The sequence below is a fragment of the Sarcophilus harrisii genome, chromosome 3 (genome assembly GCF_902635505.1).
Source record: "Sarcophilus harrisii chromosome 3, mSarHar1.11, whole genome shotgun sequence".
NCBI lineage: Eukaryota > Metazoa > Chordata > Mammalia > Dasyuromorphia > Dasyuridae > Sarcophilus > Sarcophilus harrisii.
In genome coordinates this window covers 498,798,653-498,820,936 of record NC_045428.1, presented here as the reverse complement: position 1 = coordinate 498,820,936, position 22,284 = coordinate 498,798,653, and the positions used below count along the sequence as shown (strand labels likewise).

Below are 22,284 nucleotides of genomic sequence, written 5' to 3'. Positions count from 1 at the left end.
TCTCATTTGATTCTCATACCAAACCTGAAAGGTAGGTGCTATTAGCACCTCCGTTTTACAGAGAGGAAAACTGAGACTAAATGATTTGTGCAGTCATAAAGCTACTAAGTATCTGAGCTAGAGGAGAATTCAGCTCTTCCTGGCTCCAGGCCCATTTCTCTAGCCACTGTAGCATCAGCTGCTACAGTTTATCCCCTAGGAGAAACTTCTGTTTACCTCTTGAAATGTTATATGATTCTATTTTAAGCTACTTTACCAGTCTCATTAAACATCATTTCCCCCGAAACTCTGAGAGCCAGCCCAATTGGGCTGTTGAAGTAGTTTCTATGAGTAATATAACAATATCTCATTCCTCATGGAATAAGACATCTCCTATCTCTGAAATTGAACTGACCTTCCTACATGGAAATTGGCTGTGAAAATGACAAATTCATCAAGAAAGCTTCCAATCACTAGATAATTAAAATGTTTGGGAAGTGACAATCGGAAAAAATCTGAGGAGGTATTCTGGTGATTTTGTTTTCACTTTCAATCAGGAATTCTTAAATTCCTGCTCTGTGCCATGTATTGACATCTCTATTATCATTTTTATCTCTATTTTCCTGGTCACATATACATCTAAGTAATGGGAATTGTTCTTGCTGCCCATTGATTGTGAGTTATAACCAAACCCTAGCTCATTTGGTCCAATGTTGTTCATCTGCACCATAGATTTTGTCTCTTTGATGACTGAACTCTAAAGCAACTTCTTCAAGCAAAACAAAAAAATCAGAAGCCCTGAAAAACTTTGGAAGATTTAGAAGAGTGCCAAATACAGAAGAAAATAGTTTCAGCTTTCACCTATTATTTGTTAAGATGCACAACTAAGAGACCTAACTGGTCTTCCTACCTTCTATGTTTTTCCTCTTCAGTCCATTCTATAAACTGTTGCCAGATGAGTTTTTTAATATTTAATTTTTAATTGCATGTAAAAACAATTTTTAAAATTTGTTTTTTTTTTATTTTGAGTTCCAGATTCTCTCCCTTTCTCCCTTTCCTTCTTCCTGAGCCAGTAAGCAGCTTGATATTATACAGATTATACCCATGCAATCATATATAAACATATTTCCATATTAGTCATGTTATGAAAGAAAACAGACAGAAAGAAAACATTAAAAAAGAAAAAATTAGTAAGCTTTGATCTGCACTCAGACTCCATCACTTCTTTTTCTGGAGGTGGATAGAGCATTTTTCTTCATCAGTCCTTTGGAATTATCATGGATTGTATTGCTGAACATAACTAAGTCATTCACAGTTGGTCATTGTACAATACTGCTGTTATGTACAATGTTCTCCTGATTCTGCTTACTTCACTTTGCATCAGTTTAGGTAAGTCTTTCCAGGTTTTCTGAAATGATCCTGCTCTTCATTTCTTATAGCATAAAAGTATTCCATTACAATTATATACAATTTGTTCCATTCCTGAAATGATAGACATCCTCTAATTTTCCAATTCTTTGCCACCACAAAAAGACCTACTATAAATATTTTTGTACCAATAGGTCCTTCTAGCCTTCTTTGGGATACAGACCTAGTAGTGATATTGCTGGGTCAAAGGAAACACACAACTTAATAACCCTTTGGGCATAGTTCCAAGTTGCTCTTCAGAATATCAGTTTACAGCTCCACCAACAATTCATTAGTGTCCCAGTTCTCTCACATCCCGTCCAACATTCATCATTTTCCTTAGATCTTAGTCAGTCTGATAGGTATGAGATGGAACCTCAGAGTTATTTTAATTTGCATATTTCTAATCACTAGTGACATAGAATATTTTATATGACTAAATAGCTTTGATTTCTTTATGGAAAATTGCTTGTTCATATCCTTTGACCATTTATCAATTGGGAAACAGTGCAGTCTTTCTAATATACTACTATAATAATCGTATTGTCCACAAAAAAAAAAAAAATTCTGTGGTTTCAGATTGCTGTCTGAAAATTGTAGAAATTCTTATTGTCAGCCCTCAAAGACCTCCACAGTCAAGCATGACTCTCCCTTTCACTTTTCGTTTTCCAACAAACCGGCTGTCAAACACATCGTTGTGGGACTTAATTGATGAGCCACCTTAGATAAATCATTTCCCTTTTGAGATGGACAAACAACCTTGGAAGGTTCTGAGAGGTCTTTTCACCTCCCTTTCTTGATTTGAGTGACAACTGAAGGCACATGGGGGGCGGGGCAGGAGCGCAGCCCAAAGCAAAGGTTGATCAGCTTGCCCCCTGGGAAAGCCAAAGTCCCGCCCCCAGGAATGAGCTCCTGGCTGGGCGAGGTCAAATTGCTCGAGTCTTCCAGTCTCGGAGGTTGCTCGGCGAGTGCGGAGTCCCCGCCGGACAACCTAAGGGAGTTCCCCTCCCCCCTCCCTCCCGGACAGCTTGCCGAGACCGCCAGGTCGCAGGGACCAAGATGATTTCCTTCGCGCCTCTCTCGGTGCCGCTGGAGCGGCGGCTGCAGACTCTAGCTGTGGTTCAATGGGTTTTCAGTTTCCTGATCTTGGGTAAGGAAAAGAAGGTAGTCCTGGATGGGACTGTCCTTCTGTGGGAATCTTCCAAGGTCCCCCTGTCCTTTCCTTTTTCAGGGCCCCTCGGGAGAAGAAAGGGAGTGGAGAGGGAGGAGGAGGAGCAAAGAAGGGGTCAATCCTGACGAGCAATCTGAGGATCCTTCAGCCTAGTTCCCTCTCCCCCTACTACCCCAAGGTCCTGATGATGGATGGGAAAAAGGGGGGAGAGGGAAAAAGCCGGAGGGGTGAGAGACTCCATTCAGCATGCAAGGATTTGAGTTCTAATCCCTGCGCTGTCTTTTACTACGTAGGAGATCTTGGGCAAAGCCCCTAACCCCTCCCATACCGCCTTTCATAGTTGAACTGCTAGATTTTACCGATAAAAAATGGAAGCCCGGAGGGGAAAGGGATTTGCAGCCTGATCATGGAAGAGAGGAGGGGAGGACAGACAGTCTGGGAAGGTAATCCTCAGCCCCATCTCCTTTTCCACGGGGATGTGGTGGTGATGAAGGGGTGGGGAATGGAAAGGGCCCTAGAGGATAAAAGGAAAGTCCATTTACCGCAGTGCCCTGAGGGTGTGTTCTTGACCCCTGTGGAGTTAACCATTTTTTATCTATGCTTTGGATGCCGGCAGAAGTGGCGTGCTTGTCCAATGTCTTGGGAGCAGAAAGCTAGAAGATAACATGTTGACTGCCAGTCAGCATCTAAACGAGTGGATTGAAGCTTTTAAAGGTTCATTCCAACTCTACTACTTACTTGCCACTTATATGTCAAGTTTGGCAAGCTTCAGTTTCCTCCTGTAAAATAGAACAGATACAGGGTTGCCTAAAAAGTCACAATGCCGGTTTAAGATTTGTAAGCTTTGGGGATATCCTGTATTTCCCCAGTGTTCCTCACAAGCATGTTCTGTGAGGCTAAAAGAGAAAGTATATGGATATATATATCCATATATCCAAAATTATATATATGTATATATATACATATATATGTATATATATACATATATATATAAAATTTTGTAGGCTCAATCCATACCCTCAAAATGAACAATATTCAACAAACATTTATTAAGTGCCTATTGTGTACCGAGCACTCTGCTGAATGGTAAGATTTACCATCTACAATGAACCAAACTGTCATTACATCATGCTTTTTGTGTTACAATTTTAGTACAAAGCAACCTCTGTTGGCTTTGTGCAATGTAACCTGGAAGAGCTGACTTCCTGAGAGGAGTATAGCCTCCACTACGGTGAGCATTATGTTAAGTAGAGGAAATGTGGGGAGCAAAAGGGATATCCAAAAAAAAGTATTCAAGGGAAAGCTGAGAAGAGAGGAAGTACTCTCTCTTAGAGAGATCTGAGGCTTTGTATATAATAAGCCAAGATACCTATCCTCCGCTTGGGAGTTAAGGAAGGGTCCTGAGGGAGTCAGAAGGAGTGCCTTCCAGGTACTAGGGATGGCTGGGCCTCAAGGGAGCCTGTCTCAGAAAGGAAAGGGTTGCATGAAATTCCACTAACATTTATTATGGGCCTAATTAATATGAGCAGAACACTATGCTAGATTCTGGGATACAAAGACAAGTGAAAAACAGGCAGTGTTCCCATAGAGAGAGAGAATGTGTTTGTGTATGTATGTGTACATATATATTAGGTTAAATATGCACAATTCTTTTAAACATATTTCCATATTTGTCATGTTGTGCAAGAAAAATCAGACCAAAAGGGAAAAACTACTAGGAAGAAAAAATGCTTTGATCTATGTTCAAGCTCCATAGTTCTCTCTCTGGCTGTGGATGGCATTTTCCACCCCAAGTCTATCAGAATTGCCTTGAATCACCACATTGTTAAAAAGAGCCAAGTGCAACACAGTTGATCATCACATAATCATCACACATACTATATAAAATGTTCTCTTGGTTCTGTAGTGTTTATATTTTACTGAGGGAGACACATATGTAAACAAATAAATAAATACACAATAATTTCCAGGGGGAGAGAACTCTGGCTTCTCTGGGAATTGGGAATGACTTCCTAGTAGGTGTGGCACATAATCTGTTGTCCTGAAGGAAATGAGATCCTAATAAGTGGAAGTGAATAGGAAAGACCTTTGAGTGATGGGGGAGAGGACGGGGACCACCTGAGTCCAGACAAGTTGGAATATTGATTTCAGACTTAACAATCAAATGCTCCTCACCTAACTCCAAGCCTATTATTCTTTTGTCTCTGGATTTTCTTGATGAGTAGGATTATAGATTTAGAGCTTTGAATCTATAAAATCAACTGGAAAGTCATTGAGTCCAATCCTTGTATGTGGAAATTGAGGCATAGAGCTTAGACTTTCCAAGAGATACCATTATTAAATGTCTGAAGTGAGATTCGAACCAAAGTTCTAAAACAGTGGTATTCATTTCAAATAGAAATGAGAGCTACTTAATAAACTTCATTTTTGATACCTCTACTCTAGAAGTCAAATCAAGCAGAAATATTTCTCTATAGAAATGTTTCAGGATTGCCTGGGGTCTAGATGTTAGGTTGACAGAGCCCTGAATTTACAGTCTGAAAACTGAAATCTTGACTCTTCTGAGGTTTATCCGTGTGACCTTAGACAATATGTCAATCTCTGGAACAATACGGTAAATATTTCCTCATCAGTAAAATAAGAAGTCTTCCAATTCTAACAGTGTGAGTTTGTGGATCTGTAAGGTGAGGAGTGATTTGGAGGCTGAGAAGGTTGAAACCCTGAGAGTGGGCTTTTCTTAGAGCTTATCAGGGAGAAGTAGGATAAGAGAAGAGAGTTTACCAGGAAGACAAGATCAAAGGAAGTCTTGTTTAATGATAGTGAAACCTGAAAGATTTATTGGCAATGAAGAAGAAGCTGGTAGATAGGGAGAGACTGAAGATTAGAAAGAAGGGATTGTGGGAGCAAGTAGAGAGGTTAGCCTTGGCAAAAAGAAGGGCTAGCTCATTCTCTGAGCCTGGAGTAGAAGTGGGGAGAGTTAAAGATGTCAAGAGGTTTTGAGAAGATGAAATGAGGGATCTCATAATGAGAAGGAAGGAAAAAAGAAGGAAGGGAAGGAAGGAAGGAAGAAGAGAAGTGAAGGATGAAGGGAAGGAGAAGAAGAGAGGAAGGGAGGGAAGAAAAGAGGGATGGATGGAGGGAGAGAAAGAAGGAAGGAGAGAGGAAATATTAAGCACCTAGTATATGCCAGGCACTGTGCCAAGTACTTTACAAATACCTTGTTGGATGCTGATATCAGGATGTCAGGTAAAGACATCAGGCCAGGATGGCCTTTTGGAGATGAGGAAACTGAAGGAGAGTTTTGTTCCAGGTAAAATAGGAGCAGGTAAATGCTGCATGGGGTGAGAAGAAGGAAGGGAAGGGGGTTTGAAAAGACAGGATAAAATTTTGAACAGATATTGTGGAGGAATGAATAGGGAGGCTATCATAGATGGATGTAACTATAGAAATAAGGGCTTAGTTGGGGTCGGAAAACGCGAATGTGTAGTGGATCCCATTTTCATGCGCCCATGATTTCATCAAATATCATTCAAAGGTTTAGGAACAAGAATAGAATCAGGTAGATGGTGGGGGCGACCCAAGCTGTGGATTAGTAGGACTTAACAGTGAATGGTCAAAGTCAGGGGTGAAGGACAAGGAATTTGAGCATAAAGGAAAGTACCTTGTTGAACTGGTTAATTAGACTCAAAAAAGATTGTGAAGGAAAGAAATCAACAATATCTATCAATATGATTTGTCAATATAAAGTATAAAGAATAAAATGGTTCCTACTCTATAAGGCAGCTCAATGGAGGCCCAGAAACAGGAAGACTTGAGTAAAAATCCAACTTCAGACACTCATTAGCTGTGTGAGCCTAGGCAGGTCACTTACCTTCTGTTTGCCTTAATTGCTCCCTGTTTATTTCCATTTCACAGTTGAGGAAACGATCTCCCAGATTGTTGTGAGACCTACATAAGATAAGATTTATAAAGTATCTAGCATAGTGCCTTTCAGACACAAAGTAGACAACTATAGAAATGCTTATTCCTTTTCTTTCCTCCAATTTACAGTTAACATTCTAGTAGGGGAGTCCAACATATACATATAAACATGTGTAAAGCACAAATAGAAAATTAATAAATACAAAGTTGTTAAATAAAAAGTAATGTGGGAAGAAAGGCACTAGCAATTAGGAATCAAGAAAGACTTCAAGTAGAAGCTTCAGACTTTTTTTTTACTTAAAAAGTCTTGAAAATAACACTTTATTGATGTCTTTTTTTTTTTTTTTTACATCATTCCAGTATCTCTCCCTCTCCCCTTCTCTCTTTAAAAAATTTTCCTCCCCTTCTCAAGGAGCCATTCTGATTGATTGATAGCATTTTTTAAAGACCAAAAAAAAAAAAAAAAAAAAAAAAGAGGAAAAAGTCAGCACAACTGATCAACACAATGAAAAAATCTGAAAACATTCAATGTGTAACACTTGTTGTCTCCCACCTCTAGCCAACCCATCCCAAATATTCTCTCATATTTTTCATTCAGGCCATTCTGGATCTATGTAATTTTGTTACATTCACATTTACTTTCTTTGTGTTTGACTAATCTTTCTATTGATCTTGTGTTCATTGTGTGTGGTTTTTTCTTGGATCTGCTGAATTTAATTTGTGTTAGTTCAACAAGCTATCTTTTTCTATGTTTCTCATATTCATCACTTTCAACATTTTTTACAGCATAAAAACAAAATGAAATTAATGGACATTTATTTTAAAGACTCTGTGAGGTGGCTATAAGGAGAAAGTAAATTCCTGACTTTTGGGAAGACCAGTGCAGAGGCTTAGAGACTGCAGGGGAGGGTCAGATTAACTGATCTCAAAAGGGCAGGAAGATGGGTGGTATTCACTGAGATTGTGAAGATAGATTGGGGCCAGGTTTTGTAGGGCTTTAGAAACCAAAAAGAGGAATTTATAGTTTATCTTAGAGGCAGTAGGGAGCCACTGTAGTTAATTGAGTAAGAAAATTACATTAATTTATGCTCTTAAAGACAATATCTTTGGCAGCAAATTAAGATAGAAAGGAGATAGGAGTGACTTGAGGAAGGAAAGGTAATGAGGAAGTTGTAGACAGAATCTAGGTAAAAGATAAGAAAGGCCTTGAAATGATATTTATGTGAGTAAAGAAACAAGTCAGATGAAAGAAATGCTGTAAAGGTAGAAATGGTAAGATGTCACAACTGATTAGGTATATGGAGTAAGGGAAAATAAGGAGTTCCTGAATAATTCTTAGGTTACTAACCTGGGAAGTGGGAAGAATGGTGATGAATTCAAGAGACACAGGAAGGTTTGAAAGAAGGGACAGAATGTTTAGGAAGAAAATGAGTTTGGTTTTGGACAGATTGGGTTTGAGATATTATCAGGACATCTAATTTGATGATCATTGGGCAACTGATGATGTGGAATTGAAACTCATTAGACAGACTAAAACTGAACACACAGAGGGACACGTGTATAAATATGTGTGTGTAAATATTGTTGTTTATCCTTCATTCTTGAAGAGGACCGTGGGTGATGCAGCGACACATAAGTGAATTGAATTTAAGGGAGGGAGGGCTGTAGAAGGTCACCTGCTTCACCGTCCCCTCCAGAGCCATCTGGGTCCAATGGCCAGATATAGATCAAGATAACTGGTGATGGGCCTGGATGCAATGGGAGACTTATGTGTGTTTGTGTATATATGTGTGTGTATATATGATATATGCAAAGAAATGACAGTTTAACCTGTCAGCACTATACCAAAATAGGGAACATTGAGGAGAAGAGAAGAGAACTAGGACAGAACCTTAGTTAACACAGAAGACATGTTCTGAATAATGAGCCAGGAAAGGTATAGAAAGAGTAGTCAGGCTGGTAACAATCAAACTAGGAGAGTGTTTTCACAAAAGCTCAGGGAGAAAGAGTGTCTAGCAGAAGTGAGTAGGCAATCATGTCAAATGGAGCCAGATTAAGACTGAGGGAGGAAAAAATGAGATGATTTCTCATTTATGAGATGAGAGGTAACTTTGAAAGATCAGTTTTAATTGAGAGATGAAGGCAAAAGATAGCTGAGGAGTCAATGAGAGAAGAGTAAGTGAAGAAACTGTCCACATCTTTTTCTAGAAATTGGGTTGAAAAAGGGAAGAAAAATACAGAATGATAGCTTCAGGAGATGGTAGAGTTCACTGAAGGATTTTTTTTTTTTTTTGAAGGTGCAATTTAGGATATATTTGTGGAGTAGGGAAGAAACCTGTTGATAAGAAGTTGAAGATTGATGAGATGGTAGTGGGATGATTGAAGATTCATTCTGTTAGAGAAGATGGGAAAAGATGTAATCAAGTGCACTTGTTTCTGACCTTGGTAAGGAGAAGCAGCATCTTCTTGTCAGAAACTGGGGGAAATGAGAGTAAGAAAGGGTACCGAAGAGATTTAGAGCCACATACTTTAATTAACAAAACATTTAAAATTTCCGAATTTGTTTTCCAACCTTGAGCCACTTGAATACAAAAGGTTATAAAAAAAATTCAAGAGCAATAAATATAGGAAGACACATACACACACAAAAACAACCAAGAGACTACGTCTTTGTAGAGTCACAATTTGTGCCCAGGCCTGGCCAGCTGATGAGGTAACAGTCGAAGCAAGTTCTGGGGAATTTGTGCTTGTTATCAAAATCAAGCCAACATCACAAGAACAGATCTAAGTGGATTTCAGACAGGTGAGCAGAAAATGGTGACACCTGGATGATGCAGCAGTGAGCAACCTCATTCAAGGGGGTACTTAGCCTGAGGTTTGAGGGGAATACAACACACTCCATTAAAAACTACAACCACTCAGGTCTTCTCGTCCATAGCCAGAACATCCTTTCCACTTGCCCTATGGCCATGAAATGGTGTGGAGGATGGCAAAATGTTTTGAAATGAAGAGAATGGAAAAGAAGGGGACTCGTGTCAAATGGCCTCAATATCCTTAGTAAAGTATGAAGGGAGCGATAAGCCAAAGGGAAGAGTCAAGTTGCAAACTTGGTTCAAAAAAAGGGTAGTATATGTGGGAATGATAATTAGTTCTGTTTTGGATATATTGAGTTTGAAATGCCTATGGGACTTCAGTTCAAATTTTCCAATAGGTAATATGGGACATCAGACAAGAGACCAGGACTGGATATATAAGTTTGGAAATCACTGGACAGAGATAATAATTGAATTCATGAGAACTGATGAGATCACAAAATAAAGAGAAGGGACAAGGATCTAGGAGGGAGCATTGAGGAAATCACTTAGGGCATAAAATATGGATGAAAAAGTTAGCAAAGGAGACTGAGAAGGAGCAATCAGCCAAGTGGAGGAAAATTAAAAAGAAATGTTATGAAAATCCAGAATGGAAAGAATATTCAAAAAAAGAAAAAAAAAAGTGGCCAGAAGTGTCAAATGCAGAGAGGTTAAAAAGGCTGAATCCAAAGAAAAGACAAATAGATTTGACAATTAAAAAGTTGCTGATAGCTTTGTGTGTATAGTTGAGCAATAAGGTAAGGAGCCAGACCACAGAAGACAGAGCACTGAGGAAAGGGGGAAAGAGTGGAGTCAGTGAGAGTAGATAGCTTTTTCTAGAAATTTGTGTGAGAAGGGAAAGATAGATGTAGGATGTTGGCTTGAAGGAATGATAAGGCCTCAAAAAATGTTTATTTTATTTTTTTTTTTAAGGATAGGGAGACTTGGGCCTATTTGTGGACAGCTTGGAAGCAGTAAATAAAGATCAATTAAAAATTATAGGCAAGGTAGGATTACTCTGGGGAAAGATACTGGAAGAAATAAGAGAGAAAAGATCAAACTAATATTATCATGTCATCGTCATCATCATCATTTCATTCTACTTTTTAAATCGTTGAAACATATTAAAAGCACTTCTAGAGTGTTTGCCTAATTAGACTTCTGTGACACTGGATACATATCATCAGCCCATATCAGAATATAAATAGTTTCTGTTTTAGTTTTTTATGATTGTTTGCTCCTAATTCTTTTCTCCTACATTCATTTATTGAATCATTTTGACTCTTTTTTTTTTTTTTAAAAAAAAAGACAAAATTCTTATGTCATTTCTTCCAATAATTGTAGCTGAATTTAGGCCCACGCTGTGCTTTTTTTTTGAATTTTTGTAGATGTTTTGAAGTTTTCTCCAAAAATCCTTCTGAATTTATATTTTGGGTGGTCTTGTCACCATAATAGCTCTTTGTGGTAGGATTCTTTTTTTCTGTTTGTTTGTTTTTGTTCATTCTCCCAGCCTACTTCCTAACTTTTAACTTTATTAGGAGCAGGCTCTGCACACTTCTGGAAAATTATCTAGACTGTGCTCCTGTTTCTTAGGTCCTACTATTGCATTCTTAGGGATACTGATTATTGTATTATTACAGAATTTCAGGGAGAGCACAGGTTAAAGAACAGTGCTCTCAAATTGATCTGCTTCAGGGCAAAGTCTGATCACTTCTCTCCTGGTTTGAACTCTGAAAGTTCCAGATAGGTATGAAAGCAACATACCTTGTGATTGTCACTAGTTGGAAGTACCAGTAGATGTGTGCTGGACTCAACCTCTGTAAGCCCACTAGAAAACTCTTTTTTTTTTAAATTTTTGCTAAGGCAATTAGGGTTAAATGACTTGCCCAGTCACACAGCTAGGAAGTGTTAAGTGTCTGAGGCCAGATTTGAACTCGTCTTACTGACTTCAGGGCTGGTGTTCTATTCTCTGTGCCATCTAGCTGCCCCTTGGCAAACTCTTTAGGTTCATAGTGACAGGACTTAACGCTTCGCTTCCCAGTTCTGGTTATTCCATGGCATTTTTCAAATTGGAATGGAGTTTGGCAGTAAGAGATTGATCTGTTTCTGGGATGAGAGCTACACAGCTAATAATTGCTTCTGTATTTGCACCTTGTTCAACACATAGACTAGGGCTTCCTTGTGTTTTTCATCCTAGAATGCCATCCATAAGTGGAGATATCTATGATCTGGAACCAAGTAGTAAATAAAAGAGCTGCCATTTATCACCTGCTTCTGCAACATGCACAGTTCCTAGAATCTCTATGGTAGATCTAGAATGTTATTTTACTGTAGCACATTCTTAGTTCTCTTTCAGTTGTTGACGTGGAATGGGATGTGTGTTTATTACTGGCTGTAATCTATCTCCTTTATCTGTAGGCTTTTCTGTCTCTGTGCCAATCTGGACTGGAAAAATGACTTGCTGTAACTTTCCCCCCCTTTATATTTCCCAATCAGGATCTAGGTTAGTGTGTTTTTTAGATATGTATGGAGGAATTGTGAGGCAAAACTTAGCTGTACTCTTTCTTGCTATTCTGAAACCTTGGCTCCACCTCCACACTGATTTCTTAGTTGTCAAATCTATTGACCTTTTCTTAATCTTTATCCTTTTGAACCTCTTTGTACCATTTGGCATTGTTAATCACCTTCTCCTTCTTGATACTTTCTCTTATCTAGATATATAGGAGGTTGTCTTCTCTTGGCTCCCTTTTCTGCCTTTTCAATTTTCTTTGCTAAATCTTCATTCAAGTCATACCACTAACTTTTTTTTAAGGTATTATATTCTTTAGTATTTTTTAGCCCCCCTCTCCCTTTTTTTTTTTTTTTTAACAAGCTGTTGTCTTTTTAAAAATAATATTTCTGCATCATTCTCATTTCTTTTCCCATTTTTTTCTTTTAGCGCTCTTATTTGATTTTTTTAAATCAATTTTTTTTATCTCGCAGAAATTCTTGTTGGGTTAATATCAAATTCACATTTTTTTCCCTTTGAGGCTTTGCTTGTAGCTTTTTTAATATTATTATCTTCTTCAAGTTTGTATCAATCTTCCCTATCACCATAATAGCTTTTTATGCTTGGTTCTTTTTATTGTTTTTGTTTGATTATTTTTCTGGACGATTTCTTTACTTTGAGCTTTATGTTAAAGTTGGGCTCTATCCATGAGGTGAGGATGGGGGGATAGGGCCCATCCCAAGCATCAGGCTCTTTTCATAATGTTTTCAGAGCTAGTTGGGGGGTTGGAAGTTTTCAGAACTCCCAAGGTGGTGGTTTAGGGAGAGGTGTGGTCACACTCCTCAAAGCTTCTGCTTTCTTAAGACTGTAGGCAGTCTTCTACACTCTGAAAGTATGGCTGAAAATAGGTTTTGCCAATGGAATTGTCAAATAGTACCCAGTTCTGTACCCAGTTTAGGATTAGCACAAGCGTCCCCTGTAATCTCTTTCTGATTGGTAACCTCATCCCTTTACCATCTGGGTTTTGAGAGATCCTAAAGCTACTGCTGCTGCTGCTACCTCCAGTCTTACTGCTGATGTTATTGACATATGGACTCTAGACCATTGTCATTCCAGTGTCATGGACCTTTCCTTCCAATCTCCTAAATTGTGTTGGACTGGTAAAATGTCTCACTCCTACCTTTTGTTAGCTCTCCTAATCCAGAAGTCAATTTGAGACATTATTTTAAGGTTGTTTAGAGAGGAATGTTGGGAGAGCTCAGTTGCTCCCTCTGCTCTGCCATCTTGGCTCTGCCCCCAGAAGTTCCCAATTGTTGATGAAAGCCAAGGCTCTTGGGTCCTGGACTCTCATGTTTTGTTTTGTTTTTTAAATTCTATTTTTTATTCTATACTGTGCTATTTTGTGATTTCATCAGCTTCCATGGGTTTAATAGCTTTAATAATTTCTATGCAGATGATTTCCAGGTCTATATATCAGTCCTCATCTGTCTCCCGAGCTTCAGTCTCATATCACTAAATGTTTTTTGTATATCTTGAACTTGTTCAGTAGATATGTTTTTTTGGTTTTGTTTTTTTTCTGAGGCAATTGGGGTTAAGTGACTTGCCCAGGGTCACACAGCCAGGAAGTATTAAGTGTCTGAGGCCATATTTGAACTCAGGTCTTCCTGACGTCAGAGCTGGTGATCTATCCATTGAGCCACCTAGCTGCCCCTCAGTAGATATTTATAACTTAACCTATCTAAAGCAGTATTCATTTGCTTTTCTAAACTCTCCCCTCCCTTAATCTTTCCTATTATTATCAAGGGCATCACAGTATTCCTATTATCTAGGCTTACAACACTGGTGCCATTTCTTCATTTTCATTCATCTCATTCAATCTCTTGCCAAATCATGTTCTTTCTGTCTTCACAATCTGGTCTTCACTCATTCAGTGACCTACAAAATGGTAGGTCATTTTGTCTGGAGTATTGCAATAGCCTTTTTTTTTTTTGAGGTTTGCAAAATTATTTAATATTTGATTACAGGAACCCTGTACTCAGAAGGCACATTATTTTCTCCATTTTACAGATGAGGAAACTAAGACTTAGAGAAAATAAGTGAGTTTTCCATGCTTACACAGCTAGAGAATGTCTGAGGCAGCTTTTAAACTTGAGTCTTTTTGACTTCAAGTCGAAGGTTTCATTTTCTGTGTCACTTTAGCTACCTCTGGACTGTTATTAATAGAATCATTTTACAAAGAAGGGAATAGGAATATTAGATTGGATTAGAAAGTTTATTTTGAAAAGATTTTTCTGGGGCCCCATCCCATTTTTAACACCTGATACTTTTTTTTGTAAATAACTATTAGTTTATTTTTAATACACATTTTTAAAATTAATTATGTTGGAAGAGAAAAATCAGAGCAAATGGGGAAAAAACATGGAAGAGTTAAAAAAAAAAGCAGAAAAAACATAGCAATGTGTTGAATTACATTCAGTCTTCTTAGTTCTTTCTCTGGTTGTAGATGGCATTTCCTTTCCTAAGTCTATTTGGATTCCTTTGGATCACTGAATTTCTGAGAAGAATCAAGCCTTTCATAATTAATTATTAAATTATAAAAGCCTTTTAACTGACCTTCCTGCCAAGAGTTTCTCTCTACTTCCTTTGGTCATAGGCCATATGGTCAGAGGTATTAAAAAACACCAAAATAAGTAAGGAAAGTTACAAAGACAAACTTTGCACATTTCATAATGTTTATGAATTGCTATAGTGATTTTCTTAATTCATAGGTCTAATCCTGTTACCCCTGCCTCTCGATAAAGTCCTTTGGTTCCCTCTGACCTTTGTGATCAAATATTAAATCTTCTGATATTTAAAGTCCTGTACAATCTTGCCCCTTCCTGCCTTTCCAGTCTTCTTATACTTTACACCACTCTGTACACTCTGATTCACTTAGATTGACCTTAATGCTCCTCTTAGACAATACTCCATCTTCCATCTCCATATAAAATTACCTCCCATCACTATCTGCATATCTTGTCTGTAGCTTATTAGACTTTAATCGATCTTAAAAATATGTCTTCCTTAAACCTGCAAAAAATGTTTTGCAGTTATATTCATGTAAGTCCTGAGAGCATCTTGCTGAATGGATTCTCAGATACTTCGTATTTGTCTAGTTACCATGAATGGATTTTCTTTTTCTTTCCCATCCCTTTCAGAGAAAGAGAGAGAGAGAGAGAGAGAGAGAGCGCAAGCAGCATACTCGAGGGATGTCTCCTCCAAGTCTGGTTAATAAAGAATTCCCACCTTTAGGAAAGTCATTGCTATTTTTGTTGTTTGCTTGTTTTTATTCTTGTCTGACTTTTTATGAACCCGTTTGGGGTTTTCTTGGCAGAAATACTGGAGTGGTTCGCCATTTCTTCTCATTTTACAGATGAGGAAACTGAGACAAAAAGAGTTAAGTGAGTTTCCCAGGATCACACAACTAGTAAGTATCCGAAGGCAGATTTGAACTCAGAAATATGTGTCTTCCTGACTTCAGAACTAGGACTCTATCCATTGTACCACTTAGTTGCCCCAATATGATGAGTAATTAATTATATTATGGGAATATTACACAGACATATATAAGTATTTCATACAATATTACACAATATGATGCTTAAGAGATGATAAGTCAAGTTTTATGTGAGATCTTCAGCTTTGTACAGAAGGCAAAGATTAGCTCTCTGCTCAGGCAGAATTTAGATAGAGATGACAGAAAATCTGGAGCACTAAGAATTTCCTGATAGAAAACAATTGTCATAGGGAAGCTAAGTAGTATAATGGCTAGAGCATTACCCCTGGAGTAAGGAGGAACTGAGTTCAAATATAGCTTCAGACATTTACTAGCTTATGACCCTGGGCAAATCACTTAACTCTGATTGTTTCCTCTTTTCCCTTCACCCCAAAAAGAAAATATTGTTTTTATTCTTTTATTCTCCCTTAGTACCTGGTATAAGACTTTACAAAAAGGAGGTATTGAATTCTTTCATCCATTCATTTAATTCATCTGACAAATATTAAGCACCTAATATTATTCTGTGTGTTTTTTATGCACTAGGGAAATAAAAGATTTTTGTATCTAGTCATTAAAAAATTTCTTAATTTTTATACATTTTTATTTTCTCTCAATTATACATTAAAACAGTTTTCAACATTTATTTCTTTTAAAGTTTTTGAGTTCCAAATTCTATCTTTCCCTTCTTCTCTTTCCCCCTCCCTAAGACAGTAAGCAATCAGATAGAGATTATATATGTGCCATCATGTAAACATTTTCATATTAGTCATTTTGTACAAGAAGGCTCAAATAATAGAAAAAGAACAAAAGAAAGAAAATGAAAAATAGTATGTTTCAATCTATATTCAAACATTTCTTTCTCTGGACACAGATAGTATGTAGTCCTTTGGTCTTGGATCGTTGTATTGTTGAGATTAGAACAATATTGCTGTTACTGTATACATTTTCCTGGTTCTGTTCACTTCACTTTGTATCAGTTTGTGTAAGTCTTAATATGTTTTTCTGAAATCATCCTGCTTGTCAACACAATAATATTCCATTATAATCACAGACCACAGCTTGTGTAGCCTTTCCCCAATTGATGGGTAATTTGATTTCCAATTCATAGCCATCAAAAACGTACTGCTATAAATATTTTTTAAAAAATATTTCTTTGGTGCCTGCTATCAGTAGACAATACAGATGTGGTAGAAAATAGATAAGAAATAAATCTTCACTTGAGAATATCATTTATCAGGAAAAGTTAAGATAGAGACACTTGCTTGGATGAATCAGTGATCTCATCAGTGGATAGAGAGTCCCTCCACCAGGGTAAATCTCATACTATCCTTATCTGTTCCTGGATGATTTTAGTCCATGCCTTTAAAATCCTCCATTAAATACTGTGGGTAGTCTGTCTTCCTTAAGTTCTTTTTAAAATCTTGAAGGTATCCATGGAACCCTTAGACTACCCGTCACTTAAAATTCACTCTAGCTTCATGAATTACCTACTTCCTTTGGTGGTCATACATGTTCTTGAAGTTCTGCAAAGTTCTTAATCATTCTGAGCTACTACCACCATCATCCGTATGTAATGAGAACTGGTCAATGAAGTCTCAATCCTGGAGAATCTGATGATGTAGAATACAGTCCTTACTTCTTCATTCAAACAATCAGATGAGTAGGAAAGAAAGAAGGAAGGAAGTTTAGGAGAGATGGAAAGAGCAGAGAAAGACACATGGAAGAGAGGAGAGGAGAAATGGAGGGGAAGCAGAGAAAATAGGAAAGATGAAGGGAAGGCAGAGAGAAAGGCCCAGGGAAAGGGAGGAGAGGAGAGATGGAGCGAGGAAGACAAAGAGAGATTGACAGAAAGAGAGGGGAAGTGAGGAGAAATGGAAGAGAATCAGAGAGAAAGCGAGACAGAGAGACACAGGAGGGAAGGAGAAGAAAGGAAAAGATGAAGAAAAGAAGAGAAACACGGATGGACCAAGAGGAAGGGAGGGAAGAAAGAATAGTAGAGAAGAACAGGGAGAGATTTGGTCTTTTAAATGCATACCCAATTCCAAATCAGCAGTCAATACAAAGTCTGTTTCTTCATCATGCCTTGAAGGGGAGAGGAGGGTCCCTCCATCCCGATTTTTCAAGCACTCCCAGAAACAGACTTACATATGTTCCTAGGACTTCCTCTAAGGATGAGAGAGTTGGAATAGATTTCCAGTTGATCTCCTTCCAGTTTTTAATCCCATGTTCTTATGAATTGACAGCCAAGCTAGATTTAAAACTCACTGTATATAGGAAGCCTTCCCTGGTTAACCCTAGCTGTATATTATATATTTGCTTTGTGTCTTTCAAAGTGTATGGCTTGTATGAGGGCTTCTCTAGACCCGTGCAATCACTGACCATTTATTTTCTGAGTGCCTCCGATTAGCTAGATAATAAGATATCGAAAAGGAGTAAATATAAAGTCATGATTAAAGGACAGAAATACTAATATGAAATTCTAGGAACCTGGGGTGGGAAATATGCTGACAAGATTAACAGAAGAAGTGGGTCCAAGGTTCAGCTACGTTAGTATAGAGGCAAATACTTTTAAGAAAGAGCCCTTGGTGGTTGCTGAAATGTACTGTCAAGACACGATTGACATATAGCTCAGCTTTTCTAAGCTACTATTCTCTGCCCTTTCTCTCTTCCTCTCTTTGTCTTTCTCTTTCTCTTTTTGCCTTTCTGTGTCTCTCTGTGTTTCTCTCTCTCTTTCTCTTTCTCTCTCTCTGTTTTTTCCCCCTTCTCTTCCTCCCTCCCCCCCCCACTTCTCTTTCTCTTCCTCTTTTTTCTCTCTGTTTCCTTCTCACTTTATCTCTCCCTCTCTTCCTTCTTCCTCCTTACCTTCTTTCTTCTCCCTCTCCTTCCCTTTTTCTTCATCTCTTTTCCCCCACAAGGGATGAGTTCTGGGTACAGAAAGGAAGAGGGATGTAGTGAAAGTAAGACGATACAAAAATAAAAGATAACCACAAAAAAATTTTTTTAAAGGAAAGGGGTCCTAGAACTGCCCTAGTCTGATACTCTCATTTTACTAGGGGAAGAGAGGAGACAATGAAGGCCCCATGGGTTAATGAATTGCTCAAAGCCACACAGCTAATAAATGGCAGAGAGCCAGAGACTGGATCAAGGTCCTCTTTCTACCACATTATGCTGCCTCAGAATTACCTTTAGACAGAATGTGAAATGTCAGAGACCTTAGTACAGTGGTTCTCAAACTTTTGTTTTCAGTATCTTTATCCTATTAAAAATTATTGAGGATCTCTCCAAAACCTTTTTGTTTATCTGGATTATATTTATAGACATTTACCATATTGGAAACAAAAACTATTTTTGAATTTGTAGACCCTCTAAAAGGGTTTCAGAGATCCCCAGGATTCTCTAGATCATACTTTGAGTACCACTGCCTTATACATAGAAGGCAAAATATCAGAACTGGCATTTCATTGACTCTAATCACATTGATTATCAGGGTTTGTGACCTCATATTTATTCCAATGTGACCTCCCATCTAATGCAGGGGTCTCCTCTCTAACTTACCTGATATAATCATCCAGTCTTTGCTTATAGACTTCCTGTGACAGGGAGCTCATTACCAAAACAGCAGCCTGACTCATGCTGATGCTGAGCTGGGCACTCGGACCTGAGCTGTCCTGATGATTATATTGCATGTTTTCTTCTCCCAGGCATAATCTGCATAGCCATCTTCATTGGCCTCTTCTTCACCCGCTTTTGGTTCCTCAGCATGCTATATTCAGTCTGGTGGTACCTGGATAGAGACACCCCAAGGAAAGGTGGGAGACAGATCCAATTCATAAAGCGATGGCGTGTGTGGAAGTACCTGGCTGACTACTTTCCTGTCTCAGTAAGTGGGCTTATTGGAGAGTTGAGAGTGGGTGAGTTATTGCTTTGGCACAGTGGAAAGAATCTGGAATTCAAGGCAAAAGCAGAAAGTGACCATTGAACTTCAGATTCTAGTCCAACCTAAGAGAGGAGAGGAAATACAGCTATATCCTATTAGTCTGTCCACATTTATTAAGTACCTACTATGTGCCAAATATTGTATTAAGAGTACAAGAGGCAAAGATTAGTCCCTGCCCTCAAGGAGCTCACATTCAAATGTGGAAGACAACAAGCAAACAAATGTATATAAACAAGCTATATATTGGACAAAAAGGAAATAAATAAGAAAGATAAAACAGTAGAATCTGGACAAAAAGTAAATAAGTGAGAGAAAACACTAGAATTAAGAGAGGTTTCGAAATACAGAATATATATAGAGAATACAACTTCAGAAGTTGTATTATAAAGACTTAAGAAAAGACTGAGAGGAGAGAAAATGGGGGCACTTATTGTAGACATCCTTTTCAGGTTTAGCTACAAAGGACAGAAGAGATAGAGGATGCTTTTCAAGTTCAGAAGGATCAAGTGAGGGTTTTTGTTTTGTTTTGTTTTGTTCTGCTTTGTTTTTTTAACAATAAGGGAAGTATAGAGATGTTTGTAGGCAGTAGGAGGCCAGTGAAGTGACAGAGTAGAAATGACAGAGAAACAGGGGTAAAGGAGGAGACAGTGGCTAAAGGCATCTGAGTTATAGGAAATAGAAAATAGGGAGTTCATGGTAAATTTTTTTCTGTAAAATATGAGACAAGGGTCTTAGCTGGCAGAATGGGGAAGGAGGAGCCATGAAAGGTTTGAAAAGATTTTAAGAGCTACTGTGGAGAATGAGATGATGAGGGAAGTATAGTAGGATTGCCTAGCAGCAGTGAGGGACCCAATTGATGTTGTATAGTCTAAGCTTTCCTTCCTAAATTCATTCAGTAAAGCATTCAGTTCATTTAACATTTTTTTTTTTTTTGCACTGTGCGCTTTCATTGTCCTATCTGATTATTCCTTATCATTTCTCTACTCCACTTACTTCCTACACTCCTCTAGAAGATCTTGAATTCAGCCAGAACTGGCTGGCACAGGTCCATGAGATAGGCATTTATCACTGTTGGGTCCACTAGAGCAATTAGAGAGAAACATGGCTGGGGCAAAGGGCTATCTGAGGGAGGTGGTATGAAGGAGAAGGAAAGGGAGCATTGGTGGCTACTAGAAGGGAGGAGTCCTGATGGAGGATGTGGACAAGGAGTAAGGGGTAGGGCAAGGGGATAGAGAAGATGGGAGTATTTAGGGCAGGGATAAGGAAGGAGGTCAGGAGTGAACATGGCTGGGGTGGAAAGAAGGAATTAGGACTAAGCAAAGCTGGGGGAACCCAGCGGACTGGGAATAAACAGGGTTTGGGAGTAGAAGAAAAGAGGGTCTTCCCTCTCAAAGTCATTCACTTGGACTCAGCTCCTAATCTGATAAGGAAAATTGCTGATGAATTTATTAGTCCTTCAGCCCTCCCTCCCAGGTCAGTTAAATCATGCACCTCCTATTACTGCCTCTGAAGAGACTCTGGGAGAGATCTTTGGACTTTTCTTGACAGGGTAGATATTGCCCACCTCCAGCTCTCAGAGACCTTCATTCCATACTCTCTGGCACTATCTTTATCTGATTTTTCTCTCTCTCTTCCTCCCTCCCTCCCTTTCTCCTCTGTCCTTCCTTCTCTCTCCCTCTCTGCCTCTGTCTCTCTGTGTCCCCCCCTTTGTTTCTCTCTATGTATCTCTGTCTTTCTCTCTCTCTCTGTCTCTGTGTCTTTCCCTTACTTATTATGTCTGTCTCTATCTCTGTCTCAGATTCCTCAATTTATATTTGTTCCCCAGGTCCTTCTATCTAATTCCCATGAGGTTTTTGGTTCTAATATCTAGAGTCAAGAAGAAAATATAAGCCAGACCTTTGAAAGCTCAAGCTGCTCCCTGAATCAGCTATCCATGCAATGAATCAGTCAACAAACATCAAAAACTTATTGCATTCATAGCCCTGTGACAGGAAAAGATGAAAAGTTAAAAACTCACAATTCTCTAGTAATTTAAGATTCACAATAGGCTTTCCTCACAACTACCCTATGGGATAAAAATAGAGGATGCAAGTATGAGTGTGTGACAAAGCTTGGGTTTGAATCCAGGCCCCTGATTCTAAATTCAGTAGGGCTCATTCTTTTTCTTTTTTTTTTCAATTAAATCTTTTTATTTTCAAAACATGCATGGATAATTTTTCAACATTAACCCTTGCAAAAGCTTGTGTTCCAAATTTTCCCCCCTTTCCTCCTCCTAGATGGCAAGTAATCCAATATATGTTAAACATGGTAAAAATATATGTTAAATCCAACTATATGCATACATATTTATACAGTTAACTTGCTGCACAAGAAAAATTTAATCAAAAAGGGAAAAAAATGAGAAAGAAAATAAAAACAAACAACAACAAAAATGAATGAAAATGCTATCTTGTGCTCCACACTCAGTTCCCACAGTCCTCTCTCTGGGTGTAGATGGCTCTCTTCATCATATAATCATTGGAACTGGACTGAATCATCTCATTGTTGGAAAGAGCCTCATCCATCAGAATTGATCATCATATAGTCTTGTTGCTGTGTATGATGATTTCCTGGTTCCATTCATCTCACTTAGCATCAGTTCGTCTAAGTCTCTCCAAGGCTCTCTGAAATGATCCTGCTGGTCATTTCTTACAGAACAATAATATTGCATAACATTCATGCACTATAACTTATTCAGCCACTCTCCAACTGATGGGCATCCAGTCAGTTTCCAGTTTCTTGCCACTACAAACAGGGCTGCCATAAACATTTCTACACATGTGGGTCCCTTTCCCTCCTTTAAGATTTCTTTGGGATATAAGCCCAGTGAAGACACTGCTGGGACAAAGGGGATGCCCCGTTTGATTAGGATTCATTCTTTTAGGAGAGAGACCAAACCTTCCTCCTCAGACCAGGACAGGAGCCATTCTTGGGAACACTTCCCTGTTAAAG

At 38.4% G+C, this 22,284-nt stretch overlaps 1 protein-coding gene across 2 annotated transcripts in view; it reads left to right on the top strand.

Moving 5' to 3' along the window:
- The first annotated feature begins 2,254 nt into the window (after positions 1-2,254).
- Positions 2,255-22,284, top strand: part of MOGAT2 (monoacylglycerol O-acyltransferase 2) — a 37,332-nt gene continuing 17,302 nt past the window's right edge. Inside the window, exons 1-2 of one of the 2 annotated variants that reach the window (XM_003766886.3) lie at positions 2,255-2,536; positions 19,058-19,236. In XM_003766886.3, the coding sequence (XP_003766934.1) occupies positions 2,446-2,536; positions 19,058-19,236 (270 nt within the window). In that variant the 5' untranslated portion in view covers positions 2,255-2,445. Of the gene's footprint in view, positions 2,537-2,687; positions 3,001-19,057; positions 19,237-22,284 lie in introns of those variants that run through there. The other variant, XM_031961369.1, reaches the window with a different exon arrangement.